This window comes from Dipteris shenzhenensis, chromosome 25 (assembly GCF_047967505.1).
Source record: "Dipteris shenzhenensis isolate YYH24624 ecotype China chromosome 25, Dip_SZ_1.0, whole genome shotgun sequence".
Lineage (NCBI taxonomy): Eukaryota > Viridiplantae > Streptophyta > Polypodiopsida > Gleicheniales > Dipteridaceae > Dipteris > Dipteris shenzhenensis.
Genome location: NC_141620.1, coordinates 44,116,539 through 44,144,394, shown reverse-complemented (window position 1 = coordinate 44,144,394; position 27,856 = coordinate 44,116,539). Strand labels below are relative to the sequence as shown.

General features: G+C 48.7%; 1 protein-coding gene across 1 annotated transcript in view; it reads right to left on the bottom strand.

Annotated features, from left to right (window-relative positions):
- The window catches only part of LOC147885929 (dynein-1-beta heavy chain, flagellar inner arm I1 complex-like), a 629,024-nt gene that overhangs the window by 529,523 nt on the left and 71,645 nt on the right, over positions 1 to 27,856 (bottom strand). The window contains exon 15 of the mRNA XM_087396248.1: positions 7,337 to 7,501. Coding sequence (XP_087252374.1) covers positions 7,337 to 7,501 — 165 coding nt within the window. The remainder of the gene's footprint in view (positions 1 to 7,336; positions 7,502 to 27,856) is intronic.

Here is a 27,856-nt window from a genome sequence, read left to right as displayed (position 1 = left end):
GGGGAGGAGCGGGGGTGTCTGTACCTCCGTGTGCGAGCAGTTAGCCCAGGTAGTTTTCGGTCACGGCACGTTGATCCCAGGCCGAGCCCTTTGGGTAGGCCTGAATTCGGAGGGATCCAAAATAGGAATCCTCAACATTTATGCTCCCACAGACCTCCGATGCAGAGCCACCTTCTGGAGGACACTTACAGGGATTCTTCCAGACATGGATTCCTGGATTGTTGGAGGAGACTTCAACAACCTGGAGACCTTGGAGGACCAGCAGGGTAGAGATCCGGAGTTCACAGGTATGGCTCAGGCAGAGCAGTCAGCTTGGGACTCTTTCATCTTCGCGACAGGAGGGAGGGACAGTTGGAGAGACCCGTCCTTCCGGCGTTGGCACGGGAGCCTGGACTTCTCTTGGGGCTTCCGCAGGGAAGGTGGCAGACTCCTGGAGAGGCTTGATAGGTTTTATGTCAGTGATTGGGCCATCAGCAGAGGCGGCCAGGCGGGTATAGTTCCAGGGACGACACTCTCCGCCTGTGCTCCTATCATTAGATTCGGCAGCCCAGACTCTCCCCCCCCGATCATGCAGGATTCCCGACTCCATCTTCTCGAGGGTGGACGTGCGCAGCAGCATTTGCAGTCTTTGGGACAGAGACTGGGGGGAGGGAGTGGATCTGGTAGACTCGGTCGCGCAGGCTCTACAGGAGTCCAGTCAGATCTTCCAGCTCGCAGCCCTACAGGTTCGACAGGATTGGTGGGACAGAGAGAGAGCTCTTCGGAGGGACCTCGCCTCCATTCAGCGACTTCAGCAGTCTTCCCCGGGCTCGGAGGAGCTTCGGATCCAGGTCCTTCGAGCCAGAGCCCTCTTGGAGGAGACCCTCCAGCGTCGCTCCGAGTTCTCCTATCACGCCTCTCTCTCCTTCTGGGCCCGGAAGGGTGACCGGATGTGCAGGGAGTTCTTCAGGACGCATGGCCAGAGAGCTGCAGGTGATCAGCTTCAGAGTCTCAGGACAGCGGATGGTCACATCGTTACGGATCCGGGGGAGGTCCTGGGGTTGGCCAATGACTTCTACAGGACCCTCTTCCAGCAGGAGCCGCTTGCCCCTCGTGCTAGTCGTGCCCGCGAGGAGGTGTGGAGGCACATTCCTGTTGGGATATCTCAAGGTGTATGCCTCAGGCACACCTTATGTTTCTATGTATGAGTGCTAGAGGCACAGTTAGGTGCCCACAAGCACAGTTAGGTGGTGGAAAAGCCACATAGGATGATTGAGTGAATCTAGGAGCAGATTGAGGAGATGATTGTGGAGCTTTGAGGTCATCAGTGATGTCAGTGACCTTGTATGAGGTGCCTACTTAAGGACCTCTTTCTTCTTCATTCTATAAGCAAGTATTCTGATTTTGTGTCCACTCTACTCTTTCCTTTCAGTATTCCAACATGGTATCAGAGCCCTTTGATCCCCCTTGAGCCCATTTCTGCCACATCATCATCTTCTTCTTCATCTTCTTCTTCTCCATTTTCCTCTTTCTTCCCAAAATCTTTGAGAGCTTGGTTCTCCATCTACAAACGACCATTGCCCAAACCCTCTGAGCTGGAAACTCCTCTAGTATGGGCGAACTTCCACCTGCAAGCAATTGAAGAAAAAACGTCTGTGGTGGCTGCCATTCTCCAAACAGCGAATTTCTTCTGTTGCTCAATACTCCCTGCATACTCTGCCATTGCCTGAGCCCTCTTAGGAGTAGATGGGCGACCTCAAGACGAAGATTTTGAGCCATTTTTCAGGTCATTTGGTTCAGTAACGAGGGAGAAATCGTCAAAACTCAGTTTCAGCCTGTAGCAACTCTCCCGGGCAAAAGTGCGCACCATTTCGTCCAACCTCTGTGCTGGACCTTCTCTGGTATATGAGCTTTCTTTTGCTTCAGAAAGCCCTCTTTTCCTTGCTTTGAAGAGTGAGCTACAAGCCCTCCAAGTTCAGCTTTTCAGTTTTGACAGTTTTGGACAAGTTTTTGAAGATGATGCTACATAAAATGCTACTCTAGCATTTCTGGTTTTTTGAAGCTTTCAATAACTTCAGTACAAGTGTGGATTCAGTTTTGTTTTGACTTGCTAGACCTGGTTTTGATTGGAAAGTGTTTATTTCATCCACTTCTATGAAGCATGTAAGTGAAAGCATCATTGTTTGAAATTTGGTCACAAGACTTTGCTACATTAAATGCTTATATTTTGAAGCATTTCAGTTGTTATTCTAAGCCTTGTAAGAGAGAAGACACTACCCAATACTTGGGTTAGAGCCTCTCATGGCTTGCTTATGCAAAATATGTGAAAGCCAAAACATAAAGCAATGTCTTGTTATGCTACAAAGGATGAAAATGCCAACCTGACTTCCTTGTTGAAGATTGCCAAAACAATGGTTGCCAAAAAGGAAGCAACTACAGAGATCTACCCTCTCATAGAACTTTTATTTGACTCCAAGTACAAGAAAAAGATGGTCAGATACTTAAGATATGCTTCTCTACACAACTATGGAGATGACAAGATAATTGTTCTCTTGAAGGATATGACTTTCAGATCCACTTGTTCTATCATAGTACCATCTTATAAGGCACTAGACACTGCCCATGTGGTAAGACCTTGCCTTGACATGGATATTTTGCCTCCACAAGATGAGGCATCCCATGAAGATTATGCATTTTAAAACATCTCTATGTATGCTCCAGATCTCTCTTTTATGTCAAGGTACTCAGCCTGGATAGTCCTCCAAAATGAATGAAAATAAATTATTGTGTGTTGTGTGTTGTGTGTTTTGTAAACACCTCTGGTCACCTTATGATGTAGGCCATGTGTATGTTTTGTTCCATGGTACCTCCTACAGACATTGTGTGCATGTACATGTAGGAGAGATAACCATTGGAAGGTCTGTTTGTATCCCTTTCTGTTTACCTTACACCCAAGGGAACCCTTGCTAGCATGAGAACCTAGCCATAGATTTATCCTTGACCACCATGAGATGGCATGAGAAACTATGAGACTAGATGTATCCTTGACATAGCCTGAGGCATTTCCTTGAGGGGGGGTTTGTTGGGATATCTCAAGGTGTATGCCTCAGGCACACCTTATGTTTCTATGTATGAGTGCTAGAGGCACAGTTAGGTGCCCACAAGCACAGTTAGGTGGTGGAAAAGCCACATAGGATGATTGAGTGAATCTAGGAGCAGATTGAGGAGATGATTGTGGAGCTTTGAGGTCATCAGTGATGTCAGTGACCTTGTATGAGGTGCCTACTTAAGGACCTCTTTCTTCTTCATTCTATAAGCAAGTATTCTGATTTTGTGTCCACTCTACTCTTTCCTTTCAGTATTCCAACAATTCCATCCCTGGTCCAGCCTAGCATGCAGGCGACGTTGTTGGCGCCGTTCACCTCGGATGAGATGTTGGAGGCCTTGATGGCTATTGACGGACAGAAATGCCCAGGTGAGGATGGGCTATCCCGAGCATTTTTCACCTCCTTCTGGGACCAGATCCACCAGCCCCTCCTTGCAGCTCTGCAGGGGATTTTCAGCAGCGGTTAGATGCCAGAGTGCCTTTCCTCAGGACTGATTTGCCTCATCCCGAAGGGAGGAGATAGACAGGAGATCCGCCAGTGGCGTCCGATCACTCTCCTTACCACTGCCTACAAAATCCTCGCCAAGATGATCAGTGCCAGAGTTCGGCCTCTACTTCCAGACCTCGTCCATGACACTCAGACAGGCTTTGTCCAGGATCGCAGTATCCTGGATAATGTCTTCACCTTTTCAGAGGCGGCGGAGTGGGCTCAGTACAGCGGATCACACCTTGCCATTTTACTTCTCGACTTCGAGAAGGCCTACGATCGCGTGGACTGGTCCTTTTTGGAGGGGACTTTGGAGCGGCTAGGTTTCCCGGCAAGTTGGATTCAGGGTATCTCAGCTTTGTACAGGACAGCGTCTAGCAGAGTCATCATTGGAGGCAGGATGGGTGAGCGCTTTAGCTTGGAGAGATCAGTACGTCAGGGCTGTCCCCTGGCTCCTTACCTGTTTCTCTTCTTCGCCGAGGCCATGACTTACTACCTTCGGGCGAGGTCCACAGGGCTCAGGGGTGTTCGCCTTCCACTCCGGGAGGACACGGAGCTTCTGGACTCGGAGTACGCAGATGATACAGCCCTTTATGTCCAGGACGATGAGAGGATGCTAGAGAGGGTGCGGATGGCCCTGGAGGTTTTCTGCTCGGCCGCTGGTGCGAAAATCAACTGGAACAAATCAGTTGGTTTTCTCACAGACCCGGGGGCGTGTTCTCAGTGGGGGCGATTTCTGGGCTTCAGATGGATTCCACGTGGACAGACAGCTAGATACCTTGGCTTCCAGGTTGGCCTAGACATCACGCCAGCTCAGCAGTTTCTCCCGGTGCTAGATTCCATCCGACGGAAGCTGGCTTTCTGGAGCACTGCTAAGCTTTCCCTTGCAGGTCGTGCCTTGGTAGTTAACCAGGTCCTTCTAGCCACGGCTTGGTATGTGGCTTCCTGCTGGTGCTTCTCGAGATCCAGCGTGGCACAGCTCAGGAGGTTGGTTCGGAACTTCCTTTGGTCTGGGGAGGATGGGCATAGAGATACCAGAGCCAGGGTTGCTTGGCAGACAGTCATTCTTCCGCAGGCTGAGGGTGGTCTGGGGGTCATTGATCCAGAGCTTCAGAGTCAGGCCTTGTTAGGCAAGCTTATCATTCGCGGTTTGACCCCAGGGGGACAGACGTGGAAGATGTTACTTCAGCAGGGAGTCGGCTCTTGTGTCCCGCGCCGAGGTGGAGAGTGGCTACCGTCCCTCAGGTGGATCTTCACTTCCGCCCCGCTCACTCAGCCCCGCTCGTTCGTAGCCTCCTCATGGTTTGGAGGCGGCTCCGTCTCAGTCTCATTCAGTCCCCTCCCAGCTGTCAGGAGGAGATCGATCGACAGCCGCTTATCTGGAACAGTCAGGTCAGAGATGCCGAGGGTCTTCAGTTGGGGGAGAGATCACATATCAGGTGGGACGGCTGGATGAGGGGGCCAGCCCGATCCCTTCGTGTTTGGAGGGATACGTACAGACATCTGGAGATGACTGATCTTGCAGACGCAGTTGGAGGTGTACGAGGAGCCCAGGCGAGACGTACGGAGATCGACGGTGCGATCCCAGCTGCTTGGTTGGTTCCACCGGAGCATCAGATTCTCATGCCTGGTGATACCCGTTGGCTGGGACAGTTCACCCCCCGCGGCATTCCACTGGTGATCGCAGGACGCTTGGATGACTCTTCTATCTCCTTCTTCGCGGCCTCTGGGGATGGCAGACTCAGGAGAGAGGGTGCGCTCATCGACCCCCTACTCCCGTGGCAGAGGGTTCGGGTCGTAGGCCTCTTGGGGAAGGTCTGGCATACCGACCCTAGCATCGAGCAGGACCAGGTGCAGCTTTGGCGCCTTTGGCTCTGGGAGGGGCGGGCCTTGGCAGAGCTTGAGTGGGACCTAGGAGAGTGGTGGTGGCCAGAGATTGTGACAGGACAGGGGCCGACCTCCTTCTTCGCCTACAGTACGACTCTGGGCAGGCGAGTTCTCGGGAGGATGCAGTGCCGCCCCCCCACCCAGCGACCCAGCTGGTATGCACAGGGTATTTCCAGGTTCTTTTTGCAGGCATTCTGGAAGGCCTTGTGGGAGAGCTGGCGGCCGCGGAAGATCTCATACTTCCTGTGGCTTCTGGCCCACAAAGGTCTTCCAGTGGGGAGCTGGTTGAGGCAGATAGGCCAGGACGGTTGCTGCCAGATTTGCCATGCGGATGAGGAGACACCAAAACACTGCCTGTGGAGCTGCACGCGCGCCCAGGAAGTGTGGAGGTGGACTTTTGGGATTCTTACTCGCGCAGCACCAGAGCTAGGATTGATCACTTGGGGCGCGTTCTGTTGGTGCAGCACCGCACCTGGTCTTCATCACCTATTCGAGGCATGCCAGCGGGACCCCACTTTCCTTATTACACAGGGGACGTGGGGACAGCTCGAGGGCATCCCACAGCACCTAGCAGAGGCTGATACAGGAGTCCGGGAGAGGCAGCTAGTCTGGGAGATTATTAGCAGCATCACAGGGTGGCACATCTGGACCTCGCGCTGCGCGCAGATCCTAGGTGGCACCTCCTTATCTACTGCCCAGATCATGGCGGAGATTTGGAGTGAGATTATTCATACTCTCAGAGGCCAGTGGGACCAGATTCAGGGAGACTCCCGGGCCGGTCAGGAGAAGCGGAGACGCTTCCTCCGGGCTTGGGACACACAGGGCCTCTTCTTCGCGCAGACTACGCAGGGCCTTCGGTGGCATTACTCACCACCCCGATGGCTGTTCATTCATACTCGTCTTATCCCTCCGTGAGAGGATGGTTTCTTTTGCTACCTGTTAGGGCTGCGTCCGATTTGTGAACGCAGCCGTCAGCTATAAGCTGACCTCTTGTATCTTGTTCTCGAAGTAATATAATTAGCACTGTTTTTTCGGCAAAAAAAAATAAATTCTCAATGGACAGACTCTGAAAAGGCATGTCCATGGCTTCGGAAGAAATGTGCCAAGATCTCAACATCGAGTCCCTTATCAGCACATGAACATCTACGTTTGCCAGATTCAATGTCTCTTGCTGAGGGGTTAAATCAAGCATTGCTGGAATGACAGATTCGATATCTTCTGCTGGGGTCTTAAATCGAGCATTGCTTGTTTGTTAGATGTTGACAAGGTTGTTCTTTGTGTGGAAATTCTTTCTGAGAACGTCCAAAAGTGGTGTCTCCATGGAGAAGGATAGCTGGCTGGATCAATGTTTTACCTACAATGCATGGAACATGGACTTGTTGGGATATACCGAGGGAACCACATCCAGTCTAGAACTGTTGTAGTAATGGAGCTCTGGGACATCAGACAGTCTAACAGAATATGCTTGTTTGAAAGGCTTGATCTGGAAAGTGGCAGGTCAGCTCTCATCATGGGCCTCCTCAATGACCTCAAATGCATTTTTGTTGTTGCATGAACTGTCTGCCCTTCTGGTATATCTAAGGTCTTTACTTGACCTTGTTTATCTTTGAAGCACTTTGTTGATACAAACATGTCAAAAGACATGAAATGGAGAAAGTATCACTTTATTATGTCAGGTTACCACGCTCAGCCAAAATATGAATTTAAAAGTTATGGAAAATGTTGTACATAAAGCAGGACAAATTTTTATTTATTTATTTATTTCCCCTGGGATGAGAAATTTAAATTCAATTCAACAAACAGTGTTGCACATGAACAAGAAATAGCCAAAGCCAGCCACAAAAATCGATATGCATGCCAAGGTTTGGTTCCCAGACCTGAATTGATGGTACAAGTTTTACACTGCTAGATGATTTTTCCAGCACCGTTATGGTATTGAACATGGGGGAAGATGCTTTTGAATCAGCATTCACAGCATTACAAAGCTCCTGCAATGACCTTGCAACAGTCGCTCGCAAGGAGATTTCCATTGAACCCTCTACCTAGAAAGAAGAAATCATTAAGTCAGCCATGCAACTACATAATCCTCTTCGAAACTCAGGTAACTTATTTCATTGAGGACATTCTTGAAAAGCATCTACTGTAACATATCCAATTTCTACAAAAACTTGGCAGATAAATTTATTGACCATGGAAAAGCTGGCAATGATGTATCCACACATGGATGAACTGCTTGTGTAGAATTCTTTGCAGAAAGAAAAGACACTACAAAATCAAACGTAGATACACTTACAGTAAGAAGTAATATGTAGCAAGCCATTACAGCAGAGGTGGCAGAGTACTCTCCATCCCAAGCCTCCACAATAAATAAAAAACTAGAGGCAAACAGATAACTCGATCCGAAACCCTCTCATAACCCCTTTTTTTTGGGAGGCAAAAAGAGACTTCTAATAAGTATTAAAGAAAACCGTTACAGCAAGCTCCATACGGGATACACCATGCAATGCATGAGAAGCTCAAAAGCCAAAAAGAAAGGATTGGGGCTGAAAGTGCCATCTCAATCCTGTAGAACCCTCTGAGAAAAAGGGAGAACCCCTCCAAACTCGTAGGAATACAGTCCTCCAAAATCGTAGGAAAAAAAAAGGAAAGACAACCAGGAATTATGTGCTTTACCACGTCAGATAGCTGAGACTTCATAGGGATCAGCTGCAATGTGGGCTCGTAGATGATGAGCTTATGAACCAGGTTCCAGAGCATGTGTCTTTGTATTAGGCACCGAGACAAACCCCCACAAAAACTGACTGAACATGGATCACACAGACTCAAAGAGAGCCAAAAGACTACACGGCCCGAAACAGATAGACTTAGAACTGAACTTCCCCCCAAAACTCAGAGAACAGTCAGCCTCATAATACTATGAACCCACAGCCCACACTCCTAAGCTTCCATCAAGGACAACAGCACGTAACTCTCCCCAAAGCTGCAGTCAATGACCCAAGAGTGAAAGGGACTGGCAAATCAGGTCGCATCAACCATCTCTGCATTACAAATCCACTTCCAGCGTATGTATTCTTCTCTTGCCCACAGAGTACTCCACGCTCATACTTCACGTCGCCAACAGTCCTTCAGATGATTTAAACCAGCCCATACATTCCTCGTATCAGCTCACGTGCAAACGACAATGGTCCTGCCTGTAAGGTAGCCTTGCTCAGCCAACTACGAACAGATCGCTATCTCTGGAGATCTTCAGCGCCAAGGTCTCCTCAGCATCACCGGGCACTTGCTTGGCCAAATCCTCCCTGCTGTCAGCCTTGAAGCGAACGTGTACCCCAAATAACAGTCAGCCCATGCTCTCAGATTTCGTGGAGCTCACAGACTCAATCGCCCAAGATCCTCTCCTTCAACCACACTATCAACACACGGCCAAAATTCTACAGGACTTCAGTAAGTGCCATTTATACCACCGAGCTCATCATCACCAAGCACCTAGTGTCCATTTGTGCCAAGAATGCAGTCGGAAATCTCCATCCCATCACGTACGTAGGCCTTTTTTTGATGGGCGCTTAGCCTCTCGCTTTCATCTACAAGACTCCTAGTTACGTGCGTCGCTTCCTCTTTTCTTCAGAAATTCTAGATTTCTCTACACGTGATCGCTCGCAATCCAGACGCTCTACATTCCTTGCTACGTAGCCACCTTTGCATGAGCAGGATGCCTTCCCAATCAGTCCAGCCACCTCAGCCTAATTTGCCACCTCATCAGTGACATCTTACCACTCTCCCATTTAAAAAATGCAAATATTCCCCCAAGGCACATTAAATGCACATTTTGGACCTTTAGTCACACAATTCCCACACACATTAGCATGCAGATTAAAGCTTGCATGCACCCCCGTACACACACATGAAAAGCCCCTTGACGTGGGCACCAAAACATATCAAATTCTGGTAACATGCAAGTGCACATTGACTCAGGAAAATAAAATCTAAAAACCCCTTCATGACTTGATTTACATCACCCCAAAAACATTTCACTTGACCACACACTAGACACCCTTGCTCTGGAGGTCTGGTACAACCGCATTGCATTTCATCATCTCCCATGAAGTCCCTGCAAAACATACTTTATTCTCTCAAAAAACTATACATTAGTCCATCATGCTTGTGAAAGAAAAATCCACAAATGCCAAAAGCCCACACCTACCCTAGATGTGTACAACTATGTGCCTACCCACAGCTATGTACAGTGCTCAAAAACTTGATACAGATTTTGTCCTACCATTTTGCCCATCCCCCAGTCTGCAGACATTCATGTCTTGCAGATAGGGGTATATAAGATTTGCATTTCTTCAGAGATATCCTCATCCATGAGGTCTTCCGGCTTGTTTGGTTTCATCACGGTAGGTCCACAGCTGCCCACACTCATATTCCTATGAAAGTATTTCTTTAGTCTAAAGCCATTCACTCTATTCTTATGCTGCTGACCATCCAAATCCTCAAGTTGATATGAGCCATTTTTGAATTTCTTTGTCACACGAAAAGGTCCATCCCATTTGGTCACAAATTTCTTCTTGAAGGTAGAATCCAGACTACTGTTGTATCTCAAAACTAGATCACCCTCCTCGATTTTCTTATCCCTGAATTTCTTGTTTGCTCTCTTCTGATTCTCCTCTTGAATTAAAGCATAATGTTCCACCACCTTTTGTCTATCTAGTTGTGCTTCCTGCAAATCCAATAACCGGTTCTGGAAAGTAGAATTTGAATCCTCATTTATCTTCATTAACATCTGTAATGCAGGAATTTCTACTTCCAAGGGTAATAGAGCTTCTTTCCTGTAAACAAGATGAAATGGTGAAAATTGGGTTCCTTCTTTTACTGCAACTCTGTAAGCCCATAAAGCCCAGTGCAAAGCAAGGTCCCACTCCTTCTCATATGTTCTCATGATCATTCCCATGATATTAGTACACACACCATTAAATTTTTCATTCATCCCATTACATTGGGGATAATAGGGACTTGCATATCTATGTTTAATCTTCAGCTTTCCACATAATAAATCCATCAGTTCACTCCTGAAACCTGGACCTCTATCAGAAAGCAACTCCAGTGGTACACCAAATCTAGCCACGTGTAGATGAAACGCCCTCTGATAGCTATCCAATGCATTGATGGGAATGGCATGCCCTCCATTGTCAGCAGCCCAAGGGGATGATTGGCTAGATGAAAAAGCATCTTTTAAAAAAATCCAATGAGCTAGGTCCATGAAAAAGGAAGAAAGGAAAAGGGACAGAGGGGGCGCTGGGTAGGAAGCTCAGCATCACCCTAGCTTGAACAGCAAAGCTAGGGGGGGCGGTGCAAACAGAGTGAGGCTAGGGTAGCAGGAGTAATTCAAAACATGTTTACACATTGATTTACTCCGTATTCAGATATCATAAGGCATCTTGCACGCTCCTACAAGTGGTTGTAATCGTGAACTTTCACCGTTCTATATGGATGACAATTTCCTTGAATAACATATGCATTCTTCTTCCAATCTCTTCTTCTTTGTCAATCTCTTGTTGAACTTCACATGCACGCATCTTCCCTTACTTTTTGTCCTTCCTTCTATATTCTCACATGATATCAGATAATTTCCCTGGGCACTCGTCTTAACAATCCTATCACTTCCTCTCGCTTCACCTTCTGCCTATTCTGTGATGGCCTCTTCCAACACCACAACTAAATACATCTATGAGATAGAGAAGCTGTTGAATTCCAACTATCGCCTGTGGTACATCTCTAGAAGAGGTCCAAACACCATCAAAGAGAAGAGCCTTGCAAATACGTTCAGAGTGCCTCTTATACTTTAGACTTTTAAAAGATGCTTTAGACGAACATCCTTTATCCTAAAAATCCCTTTGTCGTGCCTGGGTCTCCCATTTAGAAAATTTTCTATTGTCATTACAGACATGCAAAAGGCTGGGACTCTTGCCAATGCTAAAGCAGGGTTAGATATCATTTTGCATTGCAGAGTTACTGAGATCCATCACTCAAATATGCAAAGGCAATCTAGGACAAGATCAAAAGCACATATGATCATAGAGATATCTCCATATAGGTGCATGCACATCGTTGTCTCTTTAATTGCAACTGTCAGAGCTTGATTCCATTTGATACTTTCTTTATTTGCACTTGACATGTAGCTTTGGATGAAACCATCAACGCAAGCCTCACCATCTGACCCATCGAGTAGGTCACCATGTTCATCTCGGCTCTCCCATCCTCTTAATATATTATTAGCAATGAAGATTACATTATTTGTTCCTTACAAAGGTTTCAATACCGTAAACCATTGCGACAATGCAAGGCGGGCTAATTCAATTGACCCTACCAACCCTGCAAGAAAATGCAATGTGCCAACACATTGAACCACAAAATTCTTTGCAAAACCAGGTAGCACTCTTCGTCCAAAAGCAAGCATCAAAGATTTCAATGAGGTTTCTTCAAATGGGTCATGTCCTAAATTTTATGAACATCCTTCCTCATAGTGAGACAGCGCCCTTTTTTTAATAGAGAAAAGAACTTTCTATTAATGCTTGAAAAACTAATCATACAAATTAGTAGTACCTGAGGCGTTGATCATGGCAAACACAATGAGTAAATTGGCTGAAAAGGAAATGCGTATTTCTAGACAGCCCAGCTCACTACCCCCATGGAATCTTTGGAACAAGGGCTAACAACAAGGGAGGGCTATAGGAAGCATAGAAACAATAGCAAAACACCTAGGACTTCCAACTCCATCTCTCCCAAGTCAAAGCAGAGTTGGTAGCAAAGAGGTCTCATTCAACAGACTTGGAAAAGCAATGCCAAGAGTACCAAGCCAAAGCTGTCATAGATCTCAAAGCACTATACAAAGATGGAAGCCAATTACACAGCTTACGAACATGCCACCAAGCAAGAGAAAAAGGCTCACCTAAACCAACCAGTGAATCCCTGGCCGCATGAGAATATGATATATACTTGTAGGCCAAGCCTTGCAGAAACGCTCCCGCCTTTTGGCAGTTGCTCTAGATCCCATCGCTGCTCCCATGCGGCACAGATGTAGATAATATCCTGCCAAATGCCAATTAGAGTGGTTACAAGTGGAGCAAAGTGATCCCCCATCACCGGGCTGCAATGCACAGCCTGGATGTTCTATGCCGTAATGTTAGCTAGTGTCTCCCACACACAGTCTTTTGGAGAGGGGAGGGGACGATGCCAAACAGGTGGGGTCACCTCGTGTAGTTCGATCCTGTGGATGCTCTGTCCATGTATTTTGTAAGTTGGGGAGACCTCATCAATTGGGAAGGCATAACACTCCTCTATCGACCACGCCACATGCCCCAAGTGAATATATCTAGATGAATCCAAAAACATGTCCAAACTCATCCTCTAAACATTACACAATGCAGTTTCAATCTCATGATTGTCACTCATAAGGTTGAAAACCATAAACTCCATAATGCATAGCAAGGACTAACTACCATGCCGCAAGTGAAGTCCCTCAGAATCCTCTATACCCAAGTGCAGGGAGGATACTACAGATAGTTGCAGCCTTACCCCATGATTGGGTGGCTACAAATGACAGATCTGTGGCTTGCTCACTTTGGATGGGGGATTTCTCCAGGACAGGTATTCCTCTTCAGGTCATTGCTTTCTTAGGGGCACAGGAGGATGCCTTGGTTTTTGATTTACAATCAGGTGGCAGGCTGTCTATTTCCTCATTGGGCACGCCATTTCAGCCCGTCAGGATCATAGGCTATGTGGAACAGGGCTAGGACTTTGCTTGGCATATAGATCAGAGCCCTCGTCTCTCTAGAAGGTTCCAGATCAGTTGTAGAGGTTCCAGAGGTTGGAGACCTTCCAAAGCCCCTCATTGGGAGGGCTATCAGGTTTCAGCTGACTTGCAGAGAGTCTTTTGGAGAAGGCTCTGGAAATCCCAAAGAAATAGAAATATTACTTCATTTTTTTGGCTTTCTATACATGGAGGCATTGCGGTGAATAGGTGGAGATCTAGATTTGGGGCAGATTCCACTTGTCCACGGTGCTCATCTGCAGATGAATTGATTCATCATTGCTTATGGGACTCCAGACATGCGAGAGCCATTTGGATAGGGGCTGCCGGGAATTTTCAGCACTTTTACCCCCTCTTACTTCTTCATGACGTGGGGATCAATGGCTTGGCTCTCTTTATCAGGTCCTCAGATATTCTACAAGTGGATTCTGCTTAAAAGATACTGGCTAGTATTACTGCTTGGCAAATCTGGAGGGCCACATGCACAGAGGCCATTGATGAATCACAGGTCCACCCTTCTGATACCTTGGCCAATATTTGGGCTGATACCATTCACACTGTGATGGCCAGTTGGGCGAGCATGCAAGGGTCCTCTAGGGCAGGCAGCCTCTTCCAGAAGGGTTATATTCCTTACAGAATGGAGGGGCTTCCCTTTTTTCTCAAAGACTACATGAGGTGGCATGTTTAGCCTCAACCTTGGTTTCTCTCCAGCTCTTTTTGAGTTTGTGCTTACTCTTAGAGTGTTTTTTTCTCATGTCCAGCATGATGTATTTCCGCATCGAGCTTGTCACGTGGCTTTTTTTCATACTTAATAGTCTCTTTCATGAACCCCCCCGCCCGGGGCAATTAGCTACTTTGCTGAAATGCCCATATCTCATTGTTTCCCCCCGTGGGATCCAATGAACGCCAAGGGCAGCCCCTCAGTCTCAGATCTCCTTTACCTCCTTTGTCGTTGTAAGAAAGCCGATGGATTTGTTCCAGTTGATCCTAGCCCCTGAGGCATCGCAATATATATCCAAGGCTACCATGACCGCCTCAAGGTTCACGTTGACTCCTCCACATCAAGGGCCGTGTCATTGCAAACTTTGAACCCAACAACTCCTCCTGCTGAATCGGAAGCCTCATCCCGGTGAGGCCTATAGCCTAAGAGCACAAAAAATAAGAAAGAGAAAGGGGGCAAGGGAGCAGCCCTAACAAACCAAGCGAAAGAGAGGGAAGGCCTCACACGTGTGGCTAGGATGATCTCCCACGTGGCAAGGATGATCTCCTCTAGTAGGGTCTCTCGGCACTCGGCTGTCAACTTGAGCACCAACGACTGGCATTGCTTCCTGAGGGGGAGACTCAAGTACCGTGTCAAAACCCCTCCCAAAGCATGAAGGATAGGCTGATATTACCTCGAGAGCCCCAAGAAATAGAGCGTCACCAAGAAGTTGGGGATGTGATGATTCGAATCCACGTCATTTGCTATGAAGTCATGGTTCCAATACACAAGGTGCAGGCCGAGGAAAACAAGACTCTGCTCCACAAGGGCTAGGGTGGTGTCAAGGGAGCTCAACCGGAGGAGGAAGATGATAGATCTTGACCTCCTGGATGTGGTCACCCTCTAATGCTAAGCTTGCTTGAATCCAATTGTGCACCTAACTCCTCGTGGGAGTGAGACCCACAATCCTACCCACCACTGCTTTGTCTTGGAGTGATTGAATTGCTTGCTTCACCCGTTGCTTGTCTGCTAGAGAAAGTACAACCTTAACGGCATGGGGAGTTGTGGGTGCTGCCATGAGGCCCCCTCTGGCTAGACCAAGGGTCACCACCAAGTTTTTAGTGAAAGACCCTTTCTATGAGCCATGTGTGATGGGGAAGCACCACGTGGTGACATTATCTAGCCTCCACGGGAACCATGCCACACCCTTTCTCCAATCATTAGCACCGACTAGTGCAGCCCCATGCAAACCAAGCCACTTGGTAGAGCATTCTACTTCCCCCTCATTGTGGATGATTTTATTCGCTTGTACCTATTCCCTTTGCCAAAAATGTGAAACTGCAAAGGGGAGTACTGCTCCAATGTGTTTTTGAAATATATTGTGGCCAATGGGATCCTTCATATCAAACTTCTATACTTGATACCTATCTCAAAACATGGTTATTGAATGCAAGATACAAATGCTTATGGAAGCTGCTTGCACTTTGTTGTCCAATGCCCAACTTCCCTCTGCAGCTATTTCAGTTGTCCCTTGCAGTAGCACTCTCACGACTCCACCCTCCTTCCGGCACATGTCCACTTCACTCCTCTCCTCACCCCTCTACAGCAGTTCTTGCCTCTTTCTGAAGGTGCATGGTAGAGAGAGAGAGAGAGAGAGAAAAGAAAGAAAGAAAGAAATTTTATTAAAGGTCCACGGAAGGCCATACATGGCCTATGGGACACAAAATCATCCGAAAGGAAAATACATCATCAACGATGTGCCAACTAGGTGGCCTCATCGTAATACCGCTAAGATGCCAAAAATGGCTACAAAAATCCTAGATACAAAATGAAATGAAATAGAGTACCAAAAATGCCTAGATACAAAATGTAAAATATGAAATATGAGGAACATCGTCTTCCCTAAGGGGTTTGTGATCCAAAGAAATGATGGAAGTCATGGCCATCGACCATGCCTCCTGCCATGAGTGTGAAGATCTGGGCAAGTGTCAAATGGGCTGCTGGTGGTGCCAAGTCTCCATGGAGCAATCTCCTCCGAAAATCTGCCATCATCCTCCGTCGTCTAGAAATAAAGCGACGGGTACGGCCTCTGTGTAAGATCATCCTGTGGTGCTGCCGGATCATGTCATATGTACATCCTCGGGGTGGAACCATCGGTGCTCTCTGGCAAGATGGGCTATCTCTGTGCTCATGGTCCTGCGCCTCGTCCTGCTCCTCATGAATAACCAGGTCTCTGGCAGGGATGCGACGGTGCTCTCTGAGGAATCTCTCTCTATATCTGGTGATCTCCCTGATGAACAACGCTAAGCAATACTGATCCTCATACTCCATAATCCGAGAGAGAGGTCCAAATCCGTGCCCAAATAAACAGTGAAATCTGCCACGGATCTCATAATATAAAGGGCATCTGCAAACAAAGTGCTCCTCAGTCTCCACCTCCCCCATAGTGCAACAAGGGCATATCCTAGTCTCTCGCCTGGGTCTATGTCCGGTAGCTGTACGACGCATCCTGCCGGCCTCAACGTCTAATCTGTGGGAAGATACCCTGAGCTGGCCCAAGGCAATCCTGAGTGAGTGCGACATATGAACGCCGATATATCCTGGGGATATGATGAAGCCATCCTCTGAAATCCTGAGAAAATGGTCACGATATGTGGCCATCTTCGTAGGAAGCTCCGTGGGATGAACCCAAGTGCGAAACGTGTGTAGCTGCAACAAATCTGCCCTGATAACCTGGCTGAGCTCATGTCGAGTGAGAGGGAGGCGAGGGGCATCTATGCTGTATCGAAATGGTGGCAGCCTATCCATATCCAAGCCCAGCGAGGTGAGCCATGTGGAGAGTGTGTGGTACCAACAAAAAGTATGACCTCTCTCTGCTAACATTTGCGAGGATGTCAGTGCTAGCCACGGTAATCGTGCTCTGCCTGCTGCTGAGTCTCCGAGCGCCCTGATCCTATGCAAGTATGTAACTGACTGAAATGCTGCATCTAGCGCTAGGGGTGTAGCTCCGAACTCTGCGAACGTAATCTGATGCGGTACCGTGGGCTTCGCTCTGATCAATCTGGAGAACATGATGATCTGTAACCTCTCTACTCGTCTCCAATCTGCAACACTGAGATCTCCTGCCCAAAAGGGGCTAGCATACATGACTGCAGGTCTCACCAGCGTATCGAAAAGTAAGGACTTCGTGTCGGGATGCTGAAAATGTGACTGTGCACACTGCCTCTCGAGAAGAGCCAAGGCGGCATACCCTCTACAGATCCTATCTCGTGCTGCATGCGTCATGGTGAAGACTGGACCTCTAAATGTGGCACCCAAATATGTATACTCCCTGACTAGCTCCACCTCCTGCCCATCAAATGTGAAAGAGAACTCGCCTCTCCTATAAACCTGGTATGACGTGTTGAAGACCATGACTTTGGTCTTCCCAAGGTTTACAGACAACCCTCTGTCCTGACAAAAGCTGTGGAGTGCATGGAGATGTGCCTGTAAACCCTGCTGGGAGGAAGAAATAAGAACCACGTCATCTGCATAGAGGAGAATCGGTATCGTGGATCCTGCCAGTAAAGAACCTGTACCACCCATCGTCTGTATGTACATCTCTAACTCATCGATATAGAGACCAAAGAGTGTCGGAGACAAAGGACACCCCTGCTTCACCCCTATCGTACTGCGTACTTCCGCCGACAGCCCCGCCCGTGTCCTGACTCTACCTGTGACTCTCTCATACAAGGCCATGATCGCCCATTGAATCTCCCCATTGAATCCCAAGTCACGAAGTCGCTGGAAGAGTCTGAAACGCGGCACAGTGTCAAATGCCTTTCTGAAGTCCACGAAGCAACAATAGAGCCGTTGCTTACGTGACTTCGCCTCCTCAATCAAAACCCTGAGTGTGAAGATATGATCTAGAGTCGAGTGCTCTGCACGAAATCCTGCCTGCCCTCTAGCTCTCATGCCTGTCGCCTCGGCATGGTCATTTATATGTCCTTCTAGAATGGTCGCATAAATCTTGGCCATGACATGGCCAATCATAATGGTCCTGTAGTTCGACGCCTCCAAAGGATCCCCCGACTTGTGTATGGGTACTATAGTATTTTCTAGCCAACTAGGTGGAAGACCTGTACAAATGGACTCGTTAAAAAGACGGGAGAGGACTGTAGCTAAGGCATCAATCCCATGGATTACATACCTTAGACCTATCAAAGCCAACAGGCCTACGTGTAGCCAACAGGCCTGATAAATAGACCTATCAAAGCCAATACATGGCTCCCACTGTACATCTTCCTCCTGGCTCCAAGGACTAACGAGGGACATGGAGCCACACATGACAAATATAAAATCAATACATCATTTTAGAAGGACTATCCAAGGCTGAGAACCTTTATTGACACCTCAAACATTCATTTTAGAGGGACTACTCAAGGTAGAGAGCCTTTATTGACCCCAATCATAGAAAATAAAAATATATTTCATTCATTTTATGCATAGCAAGGGTAGAGAACCTGTAAATGACCCCTAAGTAGCTGTTGCACATAAGAGTGCACATCTCGATCCGAAGAAGTATGTCTTGTAGGAACAAAGTGAAGACAGGTTGTGAACACAAGTGAGCAAGAGTGCACACACAAGAAAGCTCCAATAGAAATGTTCAAATGAAACAATACAAGTACTTGGTATATATAGTACCCAAGTACTACTGGTCAACCATAGGGTTGACTTTATGCCTACAACACCATATCTTTGTAATCTCTTACAAATCTCCCCTCAAAGATATGGCTGAAAGTACCCTTGAAACAACTCAGGTGTACCCTACAGTACCTAAAGTACCATGGTTGCACAAATTCATCCAGATGGATATGCAACCTATGGGAGTACATGAAAACAATGTCATTGTGAATCACTTCACAACCCCCCTTGACATTGTGAGAATGTCTTTGATCCCCAAGCCATGTCGATGTCGTAAGAAAAGATCTGTTGACAAAGCTTTGGTGAAGATATCCACCACATTGTCCTCAGATGGACAATAGATGAGATCAATGAAGCCATCAGAAATACAATCCCGTACATAATGATAATGATTTTCAATGTGTTTCATGCGAGCATGAAAGACAGGATTGTTGGCTATGGCAATGCAACTCTGGCTGTCACAGAAGATAGAGTTTGCTTCGCCATCCTTTTTTTTTTTTGGGTTTTCGCCTGAAATGATGCGGGACAGGCTTGGTTTTTTTTTTTTTTTTCAAGAAAGAGACTTCTATTAAGTAAGAGAAAAAACCCGCGAGAGCAAGCTCAAAGCGGAATACATCATGAAATCATGAGGATAAATAAAACCCCCTCAAAGTGAGGTGGAAAACAACCAAGGTTGAGGCTGAAAGTGCCACCTCAACCCTGTAGGAGTCTCAGAGAAGAAAGGAGAATCCTTCCATTCCCTGAAGAAAGAAGCCCTCCTAGCTGAGGCTGCACGGGAGTCTCCCTGCATACTGGTCCATACGGCCGTCAAAGTATGTATGGTGTCTGTCCAGATACTAGCCAATGTGTGCGAGGGATGAAACTGAGTACCCTCCAAAGCCTCTGTGAATCTGGCTCTCCGGCCAAGATGCTATGCTCGCTAGAATCTCCCAAGAAGTATCCACAGAGGCATGTATAGTTGTAAAAGGAAGGTGTGGTACCACATCCAACGAACAGGACTCAATCTGATGACGTCGAACCGAAATGGCCCGAGAGGAGTCGAGTCTTTCATAGAATACCTGAGGCCCTATAAGAGACAGCCAAGCCACTGAGCTCCATGTCATAAAGAATGGGGAGTGGGCAAAGTGATTGAAAATCCTGGCTACCCCCGTCCAAATCATCCTTGCAAAAAATGCAAATATCAAAAAACTAGAAACAAGCGCCTGAGCTGCTGCTCCTCCCCGTGAGCTACTGCCCTCCCCTCTCCCTCTCTCAGCCAGCCCCCTCTCCCTCGCTGCCCCCCCCTCTCCCCCCCTTGCTGCTCCTCCTCTCCCTCCCCTCTCGCCAGCCCCCTCTCCCTCCTCCCTCTCCCCTTCCTCCTCTCCGCCCTCCCTTTCCACCCCCTGCTACCCCCTACCTCTCCCTCCCCGCCCAACCTCTCCCCCACCCGTCAGCCCCCCCGCCCCCCTTCTCCTCCCCCGTCCCCTCCCCCGTCATCCCTCTCCCTCGCCAGCCACGCCCCGCTGCCCCCTCCCCGCTGCCCCCTCCCCGCTGCCCCTTTCTCCTCTCCCCTCCCCCGCTGCCCCCCTGCCCGCTGCCCCCTTCTTCTCCGCCCTCCCTCTCCCCCGCCAGCCCCCCCGTCCCCTTCTCCTCCCCCGCCCCCCCCTCGCCCTCCCTCTCCCCCCCCCGCTGCTCTCCCCCTCCCCGCTGCCCCCTTCTCCTCCGCCCTCCCTCTCCCCCGCCAGCCCCCCCGCCCGCTTCTCCTCCCCGCCCCCCTCCCTCCCCCACGCTCTCCCCCCCCCCCCCCCAAGGTGACCCCCCCCACCCCACAAAAAAAAAAAAAAAACCTCCTCCCTCTCCCTCCCCGCCCCCTTCCTCCCTATCTCAGCTCCCCACGCCTCCCCCTCAGCCTACCTCCGTCTCCCCTCTCTTTCTCCTTCTTCCTGCCCCTCTCTTTCCCTTCCCTTCCCCTCTCCTACCCTCTCTTTCTCCTTCTTCCTGTGCCCGCGTTCAGGCATCCTGGGCAGTAGTTTCACGGACAGAACTTTTTCAGTGTTGAAATCGGCCTTTTCACATCGATTGGCGAATGGATCCTCATTCAGCCAATCTCCATCCACCTCCACCGGCCGCGAGAACCGTCATTTTGACGAGCTGCAGCAGCTCAAGAAAGATGTGGAATTAGAGGGCTCCACATCACTTTTCACCCGCATCTTTGGGTCACACCCTTCCAGATCACAGGCTAGAGACTGGATGCTGGCGGTGTTACCAGGAGACCTCGCCCCTCACCTCAGGGATATTCGACTTTTGGGACGTGGATTCTTCCAAGTGGTTTTCGACTCCCACGAGTCCACAACCCTTGTTCTTTAAGCTAATCCCCTGGCTTTGGGTTCGAGGAGGATCTTTCTTTTGCCCTACACCTTGGGCTTTGATCCGATTGAGGAGGACAGGCAGGTCACATCACTGCTCATTAGGTTTCCTGGTCTTCCTCAGGTCTACCATCGACTGCTTGCCACTATCGGAGCCACATTCGGAGTGGTCATGAAGATTCCCTCCCTTCCTGGCATGCCTTCTTCCTTGGCAGAGGCAGTCAGTGCAGACGGGGTGCCTCGTGTTAGGGTCATTGTCTCTGACCCTAACATCTCAGATGACCACATTATGCTTCAGCGTCCAGACGGCTCTCTCTTTCGACAGAGAGTCAAGATTTTAGGTAGACAGGACCAGTGCAGGATTTGCAGGACCCTTGGGCACTTTGCTAGAGACTACCCAAGGAAGAGAAAAAGACCCAAGAGGTCTTTTGGTGCAGCTCCTTCACGTACTACCACGACTACACCTCCCCAGCACCCTGTACCACACACTCCAGGACCACCAAGAGCAATAGGGCGCCCTGCTTCGCGCACCCCAGGACCACCAGGGGCAGCAGGGTGCCCAATGCCCGCAGCACACCCAGTACCACGATGGAGAGCTATCAGAGCGGCTCCCTTACCTCAGGAGGAGACTTTTGATCCTATTCAGACAGACGCCTTCCAGACTCCAGAGGTGGATGTTGCTGCAGCCCCAGACACTACAGCTCCACATCAGGAGGGGCCTTTAGATCCACCAACCCCAGTCACTTTGGTCTCTGACCCCTTGGTTTCTGACCATGAGGGGACTACAGGTACTTCTTCCCCGCAGACTGTTCCTGCCACAATCAGGACAACTGAGAAAGTGCAGGCGCAGATGAGGGCTCCTGATTCCTCTTCACCCCAGCCACAGGCCTCCTCAACCCCCAGCTCCAGTTTTGCTGATAGAGGCCTGGCAAGTCCTTCTCCTCCATCTTCCAGGAGTGTAGGTCTTCTTTGCACTCCTCGGCCAGACTTGCTTATCAGGAATTCTTTTTCAGCACTGGTAGATTCGGCAACTTTCATGGATGATGAGGAGGTTGTGCCCTCCACCTTAAGGGTCCCAGTCATTGGGATTCCTTCTGACAGGGCCTCCCTTTCAGCAGGTGTGGGGATCCTTTCACCTCATCGTCCTGTCGATGAGGATAGTCAGCTGGAACATACAGGGCCTAGGCGGAGTTCCACACCGTCGCCGTAGGCAGCTGATCCGGAACCAGCTTCATCCAGGCATCACTGGAGGTGCTATTGATATTCTTTTTATCCAGGAATACAAGCTGGATGCCAGTGATTGCTCTAAGTCTAGCAAACTGCTTTCAAGACATACCTTCTGGTCGCCTGCTATGGGCACAAGGGGAGGTACTTGCATTTTGGTCTCTCTTTCTATTCTCCCCTTGGTTGCTGGTCATGGTATTATCTCCTCTTCTAGAGCTCAATGGATCATTATTTTGATTGGAGGGCGTAAGATTGGTCTTCTCAATCTTTATGCTCCCAACAATAGAGGGGAGCGGATCTCCTTTTGGAAGGAGTTACTCTCTTGGGCCCCCATTGCAGATTCTTGGATCATTGGTGGCGACTTCAACATGGTTGAGTTGCCTTCAGACAAAAAGGGAGGCAGACAGGGTGGAATTCATTCTTTAGAGAGGGCAGCCTGGGATGCCTTTCTCTTTCAGTTCAGTGGCAGAGACACTTGGTTGGATGATGCCTTTCATATTATGCCACAGTCACTCCTATACTCTTGGTCGAATAGAAGAATACACATGCCCATTCATGCATGGATTGACAGATTTTATGTAGACGATTGGGCACTTGACAGAGGAGGATCTGTATGCATTTCTACTGGGGTTTCCACCTCAGATCATTTTCCAGTGGTGTTGCAGATTCTTGAGCCTCATCGGAGAGGACGCTCTGCCAGTGTCAGGATTCCGGATGCTTTTTATGCAGAGGAGAGCCTCATGGAGGATATTTTACAGATTTGGGTTTCTCACATACAGGGTGGAGCTATCCATCCATCTCAGGTAGCTGCAGCCTTATCCGGAATTAGTGACTATTATCATTCAGTCGCTGATTCTAGGAGACGTGAGATTCTCAGATGTGAGATTGGTATACGCCAGCAGTTAGCGTCCCTTCAGAGGGAAGAGCAGAAGAGGCCCACAGATGCTTGGATTCAAGAGCGCCTTGCTGCAGCAAGGGCTCATTTGCAGACATTGTTGGATCAGAGAGCAGAGTATGCCTTTCATGCACGGGAATCCTTTTGGATTCAGATGGGTGGCAGGGTCAACAATCACTTTTTCTCTACTCATGGGCCCAGACATAGTAGAGATAGTGTTTCGCAGCTTGTTGACTCAGACGGGGTGTTACAGTCAGATCCTGATGCTGTCATGCATGTAGCTTCAGATTTCTTTGCATCCCTTCTTACTACAGATCCAGGCACACATGCCATTGATGATGCCAGAGAGGTTATTTGGCAATGTATCCCTGTATTGGTGAAGGATGAGATGTATGTTTCTCTGGATGCACCTTTCACCAATGCAGAATTCAAGACTGCATTACTTGCCCTTCACAAGGGCAAGTGCCCAGGTTCAGATGGACTTACCCCCTCCTTTTTTATTACTTTTTGGGAGCAGATTGGTGATCACATTACATCAGCCCTGTAGGGCGTGTGGGACTCTGGTGAGATGCCGGACTCACTCACAGATGGTCTCATTCATCTCATCCCAAAGGGGGGTAATAGGAATCTTGTGTCTCAATGGAGACCCATCACTCTTTTGGGCACTTTTTACAAGATTCTGGCGAAAACCATCAGTCTGCGGCTACAGGTTTTTCTTCAAGATTTGATTCATGACATGCAGACAGGGTTTGTGCATGGCAGAAGTATTTTTGATAATATTTTCTCATTTTGGGAGGCCTCAGAATGGGCCATGCAGAGACACCAAAGATTGGCCATTCTACTCTTGGACTTTGAGAAAGCTTACGACGGAGTAGACTGGGATTTCTTAGAGGGTACTCTCTCTCGGTTTGGTTTTTCAGATGCATGGATTAGAGGAGTATCCTCTCTCTACAGATCAGCCCATAGCCAGTTGCTCATTCGGGGCGTAAGAGGGGACAGGTTTCAGATTTCCAGATCCGTCCACCAGGGATGTCCTCTTGCCCCATTTCTTTTTCTGTTTGTGGCGGAAGCTATGAGTATCTACATTAGATCTCAAGCTAATATTTATGGGTTGAGGCTTCCTATCCGCCGGGAAGAAGAGCTCTTGGATAGTGAGTTGGCAGATGACACGGCTGTTTTTTTGGATGCCTCCTTTAGGACACTCACTTCCTTCCGGACAGCCTTGGATTTGTTTTGCACGGCTGCAGGTGCACACATTAATTGGCATAAATCCAGTGGTTTTTGGATTTGCGAGGATGACACCCCGGATTGGGGTAATGATATTGGCTTCACTTGGGTACAGAGGGGCTTCTCCGTTAGGTGTTTGGGCTGCCAGGTTGGGTTGGGCATCTCTCCCTCACAACAGTTTGCTCCGGTGGGCCTCCAGGGTGGTGGTGGCTAACCAGGTTCTTCTAGCCACAGCATGGTTTGTATGCTCTTGTTGGTGCCAGTCTAGGGATTGTATCACTCAGCTTAAGAGGCCTGTACGAAACTTTTTATGGAGTGGTCTAAATGGCACAACTGATGTTACAGCCAGGGTGGCTTGGAAGACCTTGATTCTTCCTACAAGAGAAGGGGGTTTGAATATCATCGACCCAGATCTACAGTGCAGAGCTTTACTCTACAAGCTCGTTGTGAGAGGGCTTATGCCATGACAAGAGCCTTGGAAGGATTTTTTTATCAGATGCATACAGTCTCGCACGCCCACTTCAGGAGAGGATTGGACACATAGTATGGAGAATTTATACCATCAGGCTGGCGAGTCAAGGAGTCAGGAAGTCGCCGAAGCCATCAAGAGAGCCAGCGGCGCAACGGCTATCCTCAACAGCTAAGGCGATAAGAGGATGACCAATGGGAAGAAGGGGAGGGATTATAAGCGAAGAAGGGACCCTCCAAGGCGGGGGATGAGGATGAAGGAGAAGAGAGAGAGAAAAGGAGGCATTCAGCATTCGGCACTGGAGCGAAAGAGAGGAGAATGAGGAGAGATAGAGGCTAGAGCTACGAGCTCTCCAAGGAGAGAATGTGGAGAGACTTGTATGTACCCTTTGTCTACTATGGGGATAGACCTATGTATTCTTGTGATTTGCGACTTGTGTATTCTTGTGACTTGCGACTTGTGACCTGGGGACACGTCCAGTGATATGTACATTGGCCAACTCGGTCACTTTCTGATCTCTCTTGTCTCTTCCCGATATGGGGATTGTTCACCAGTGTAGGATTTTCTTATTTTGCTTAGGTTGTGGAGTTCACCGGTGATTGTCATTTAGGATAGTGCACTCGTACGTCGTCGTTCACTGCAGTATAGCATACGACACTCGCACACTACTGCACGGTGCGCTCTGCACGATCTATTGCATTAGAGCATTGGAAAACTCATGCTTCTCACGCCAGTGGCCTTTTGCCTCCGGTAACACCTCCGGAAGGATAGGAACCCCTCCCCTCAAACAGTTTATGGCGATCACGGTGGGACTCTGCTGGTATTGAGTAGCACGAGTGAAGTGGTGATCTAAGGTCCTAGAGAGAGGTCTTATGCCGAGTAGTTCTGAAACCTTTGAAGGAGCTAGTGAGAGAACTAGGAGGTACTTGAGGAGAGTGGAGAAAAGACTTCCGGCAGACCAAACTAGGTACAAGAAGCATTACGTGCGACGTAAGTTTGCAAAGCCCTCAACTCGAGCACAAAGTGAGCCCACTGGAGCAGTAGCCAGAGCAAGTAACTTCATCGACACTCTCATTGACTTGGATCAACAGGAACCCTAGTGGTCAGATCCGGACTCCGGAGAAGAAGAAGTGCAAAGCGGAGAACAGGTGAAAGAAGAGGGTACTAAGGATGAGGGCTCCTCAGGGACTCATCAAGGTCAAAGAAGCCCCTTCCTGCAACGATGTCTTCATCAACCACCTCTTCTACCGGAGTGGTGACTCCATCTGCTCCCGCCTCAACCTCTTGTGGACAAGCTACTACCTCATCTGTTATGCATAGCTCCGGGCTCCTAGCTAATCCTTCTTCTACATCTATTCCATTGGGGGGTACTTTTGCTCCGGCCATGCCTTTACCTGCCACGATGGTTTCATCTCCCTTTCCATCCACACCGGTGTTGCCTTTTCCACCACCTCCTTCCTTCCCTTCTGCCTACTCATCCATGACTTCAGCTCCGTCCCTCTCTTTCCCAAATGCTCTCCCATCCTCTTTCACCCCCACATCTTCCATGTTCTCACCCTTTCCCTCTGCAACACCGAGACCCCCCACTTACGTGCTACCATCTAGGTACACTCCCTCTATGACTACATCAGTAGTGACTTCCCCATTGTGGTCCTCCACAGGAGTAGTTGTCGGGGTGGTCTCCTCCTTGGGAACACTAACACTCATTACAGCCCCATCGGGACTCCCTCCAACTCTTGCATCTTCTCCAACCTCTCGGGTGGGGATGGCCGTTCTCAGTCCCCCAGACAGAGCTAGACTTCTTGAGCTACTCAACAAGGTCCACGTGAAGACTCAAAAGTTCAAAGGCCACCTCCATGAGGATGCGGAAGCTCATGTGAGGAAGTTCCTCACAGCATGTAAAGCTAAAGGTGTGGAGAATGAGCATGCGTTCCTTCACATCTTTCCTTCGTCATTGAAGGATGCAGTGGATGTATGGTACAGTCAATTTCCTCCGGACCACTTCCAGACGTGGACAGACCTAAGGGAGGAATTCTTACGCACTTTCAAGTTGGAAAAATTCGAACACATGATTGTCCAAGAGTTGTCCACTGACACCATGAAGCCTGGAGAAAGCATCTCTGAGATGTACACAAGGATGAGGGTCTTGGTGGCAAAGATGTCTGTGCCACCTAATGATGCTGTTATGAAGGGATGGTTTTTGAAAGCATTACCCCCTTCCATTGCTATAAGGTTGGTGGATAAACTCCCTGAACATGCCTCACTTCAAGACTTCCTAAAAGAAGCTGTCAAGATGGAACGGTCACAGTTAAGCTTTGCCTCATCAACGAATACGACCACCCAACTCCCAAGAGAGGAGGGATCATCCGCATGGCAGCAACTCAAGAAGGAGTTAGAAGAAATCAAAGAAGGCCTGAAAGATAGAATAAAGGTGGATGGCCAATCGTCCTTTGAGGCCCAAATTCGAAGTGGCCTTTGGTGCACCGAATGCAAGGGTTCTAACCATGGTTACTGGGAGTGCCCCTCCAAGCGAAAGGTACCTACTTCTACCTCATTTTGTACATTTTGTGAGATCCATGGACATGATGCCTCTGAGTGTAGGTACCTCAAAGGATTAAGGAAGCTTCTTCCAGAGTATACCTCGGGGGAACCTCTAGTTGCTGCAGTCAACAGAACGGTACCCATAACTTCTGGTCCAGCAGAAGTATCTTCTGCTCCCCCTCTTGCACGAGCATCTGAGCCACCTCCTCCTCCTGTCATGCCACCTCCATTGCTTCCGACTCCCCCTTTGCTCCAAGCTCCTGCCCCCAATTCAATTGGTTCCCCTTATTTCTATCCTCAGCCATACTATGCCCCGTACCAACCAGCTATGTCAGGAGGTGGCTATGGACCCTCTTATCAACGCGGTCGAAGGGGTGGTTTTAGAGGTGGACGCGGAGGTGCAGGCAGAGGTACAAACTTTAGAAGACCCATCATGTGTTACAGATGTGGCGAGTACGGCCACTACCAAGATGATTGTACACAGCCGTTCGGGGGACCCTCTT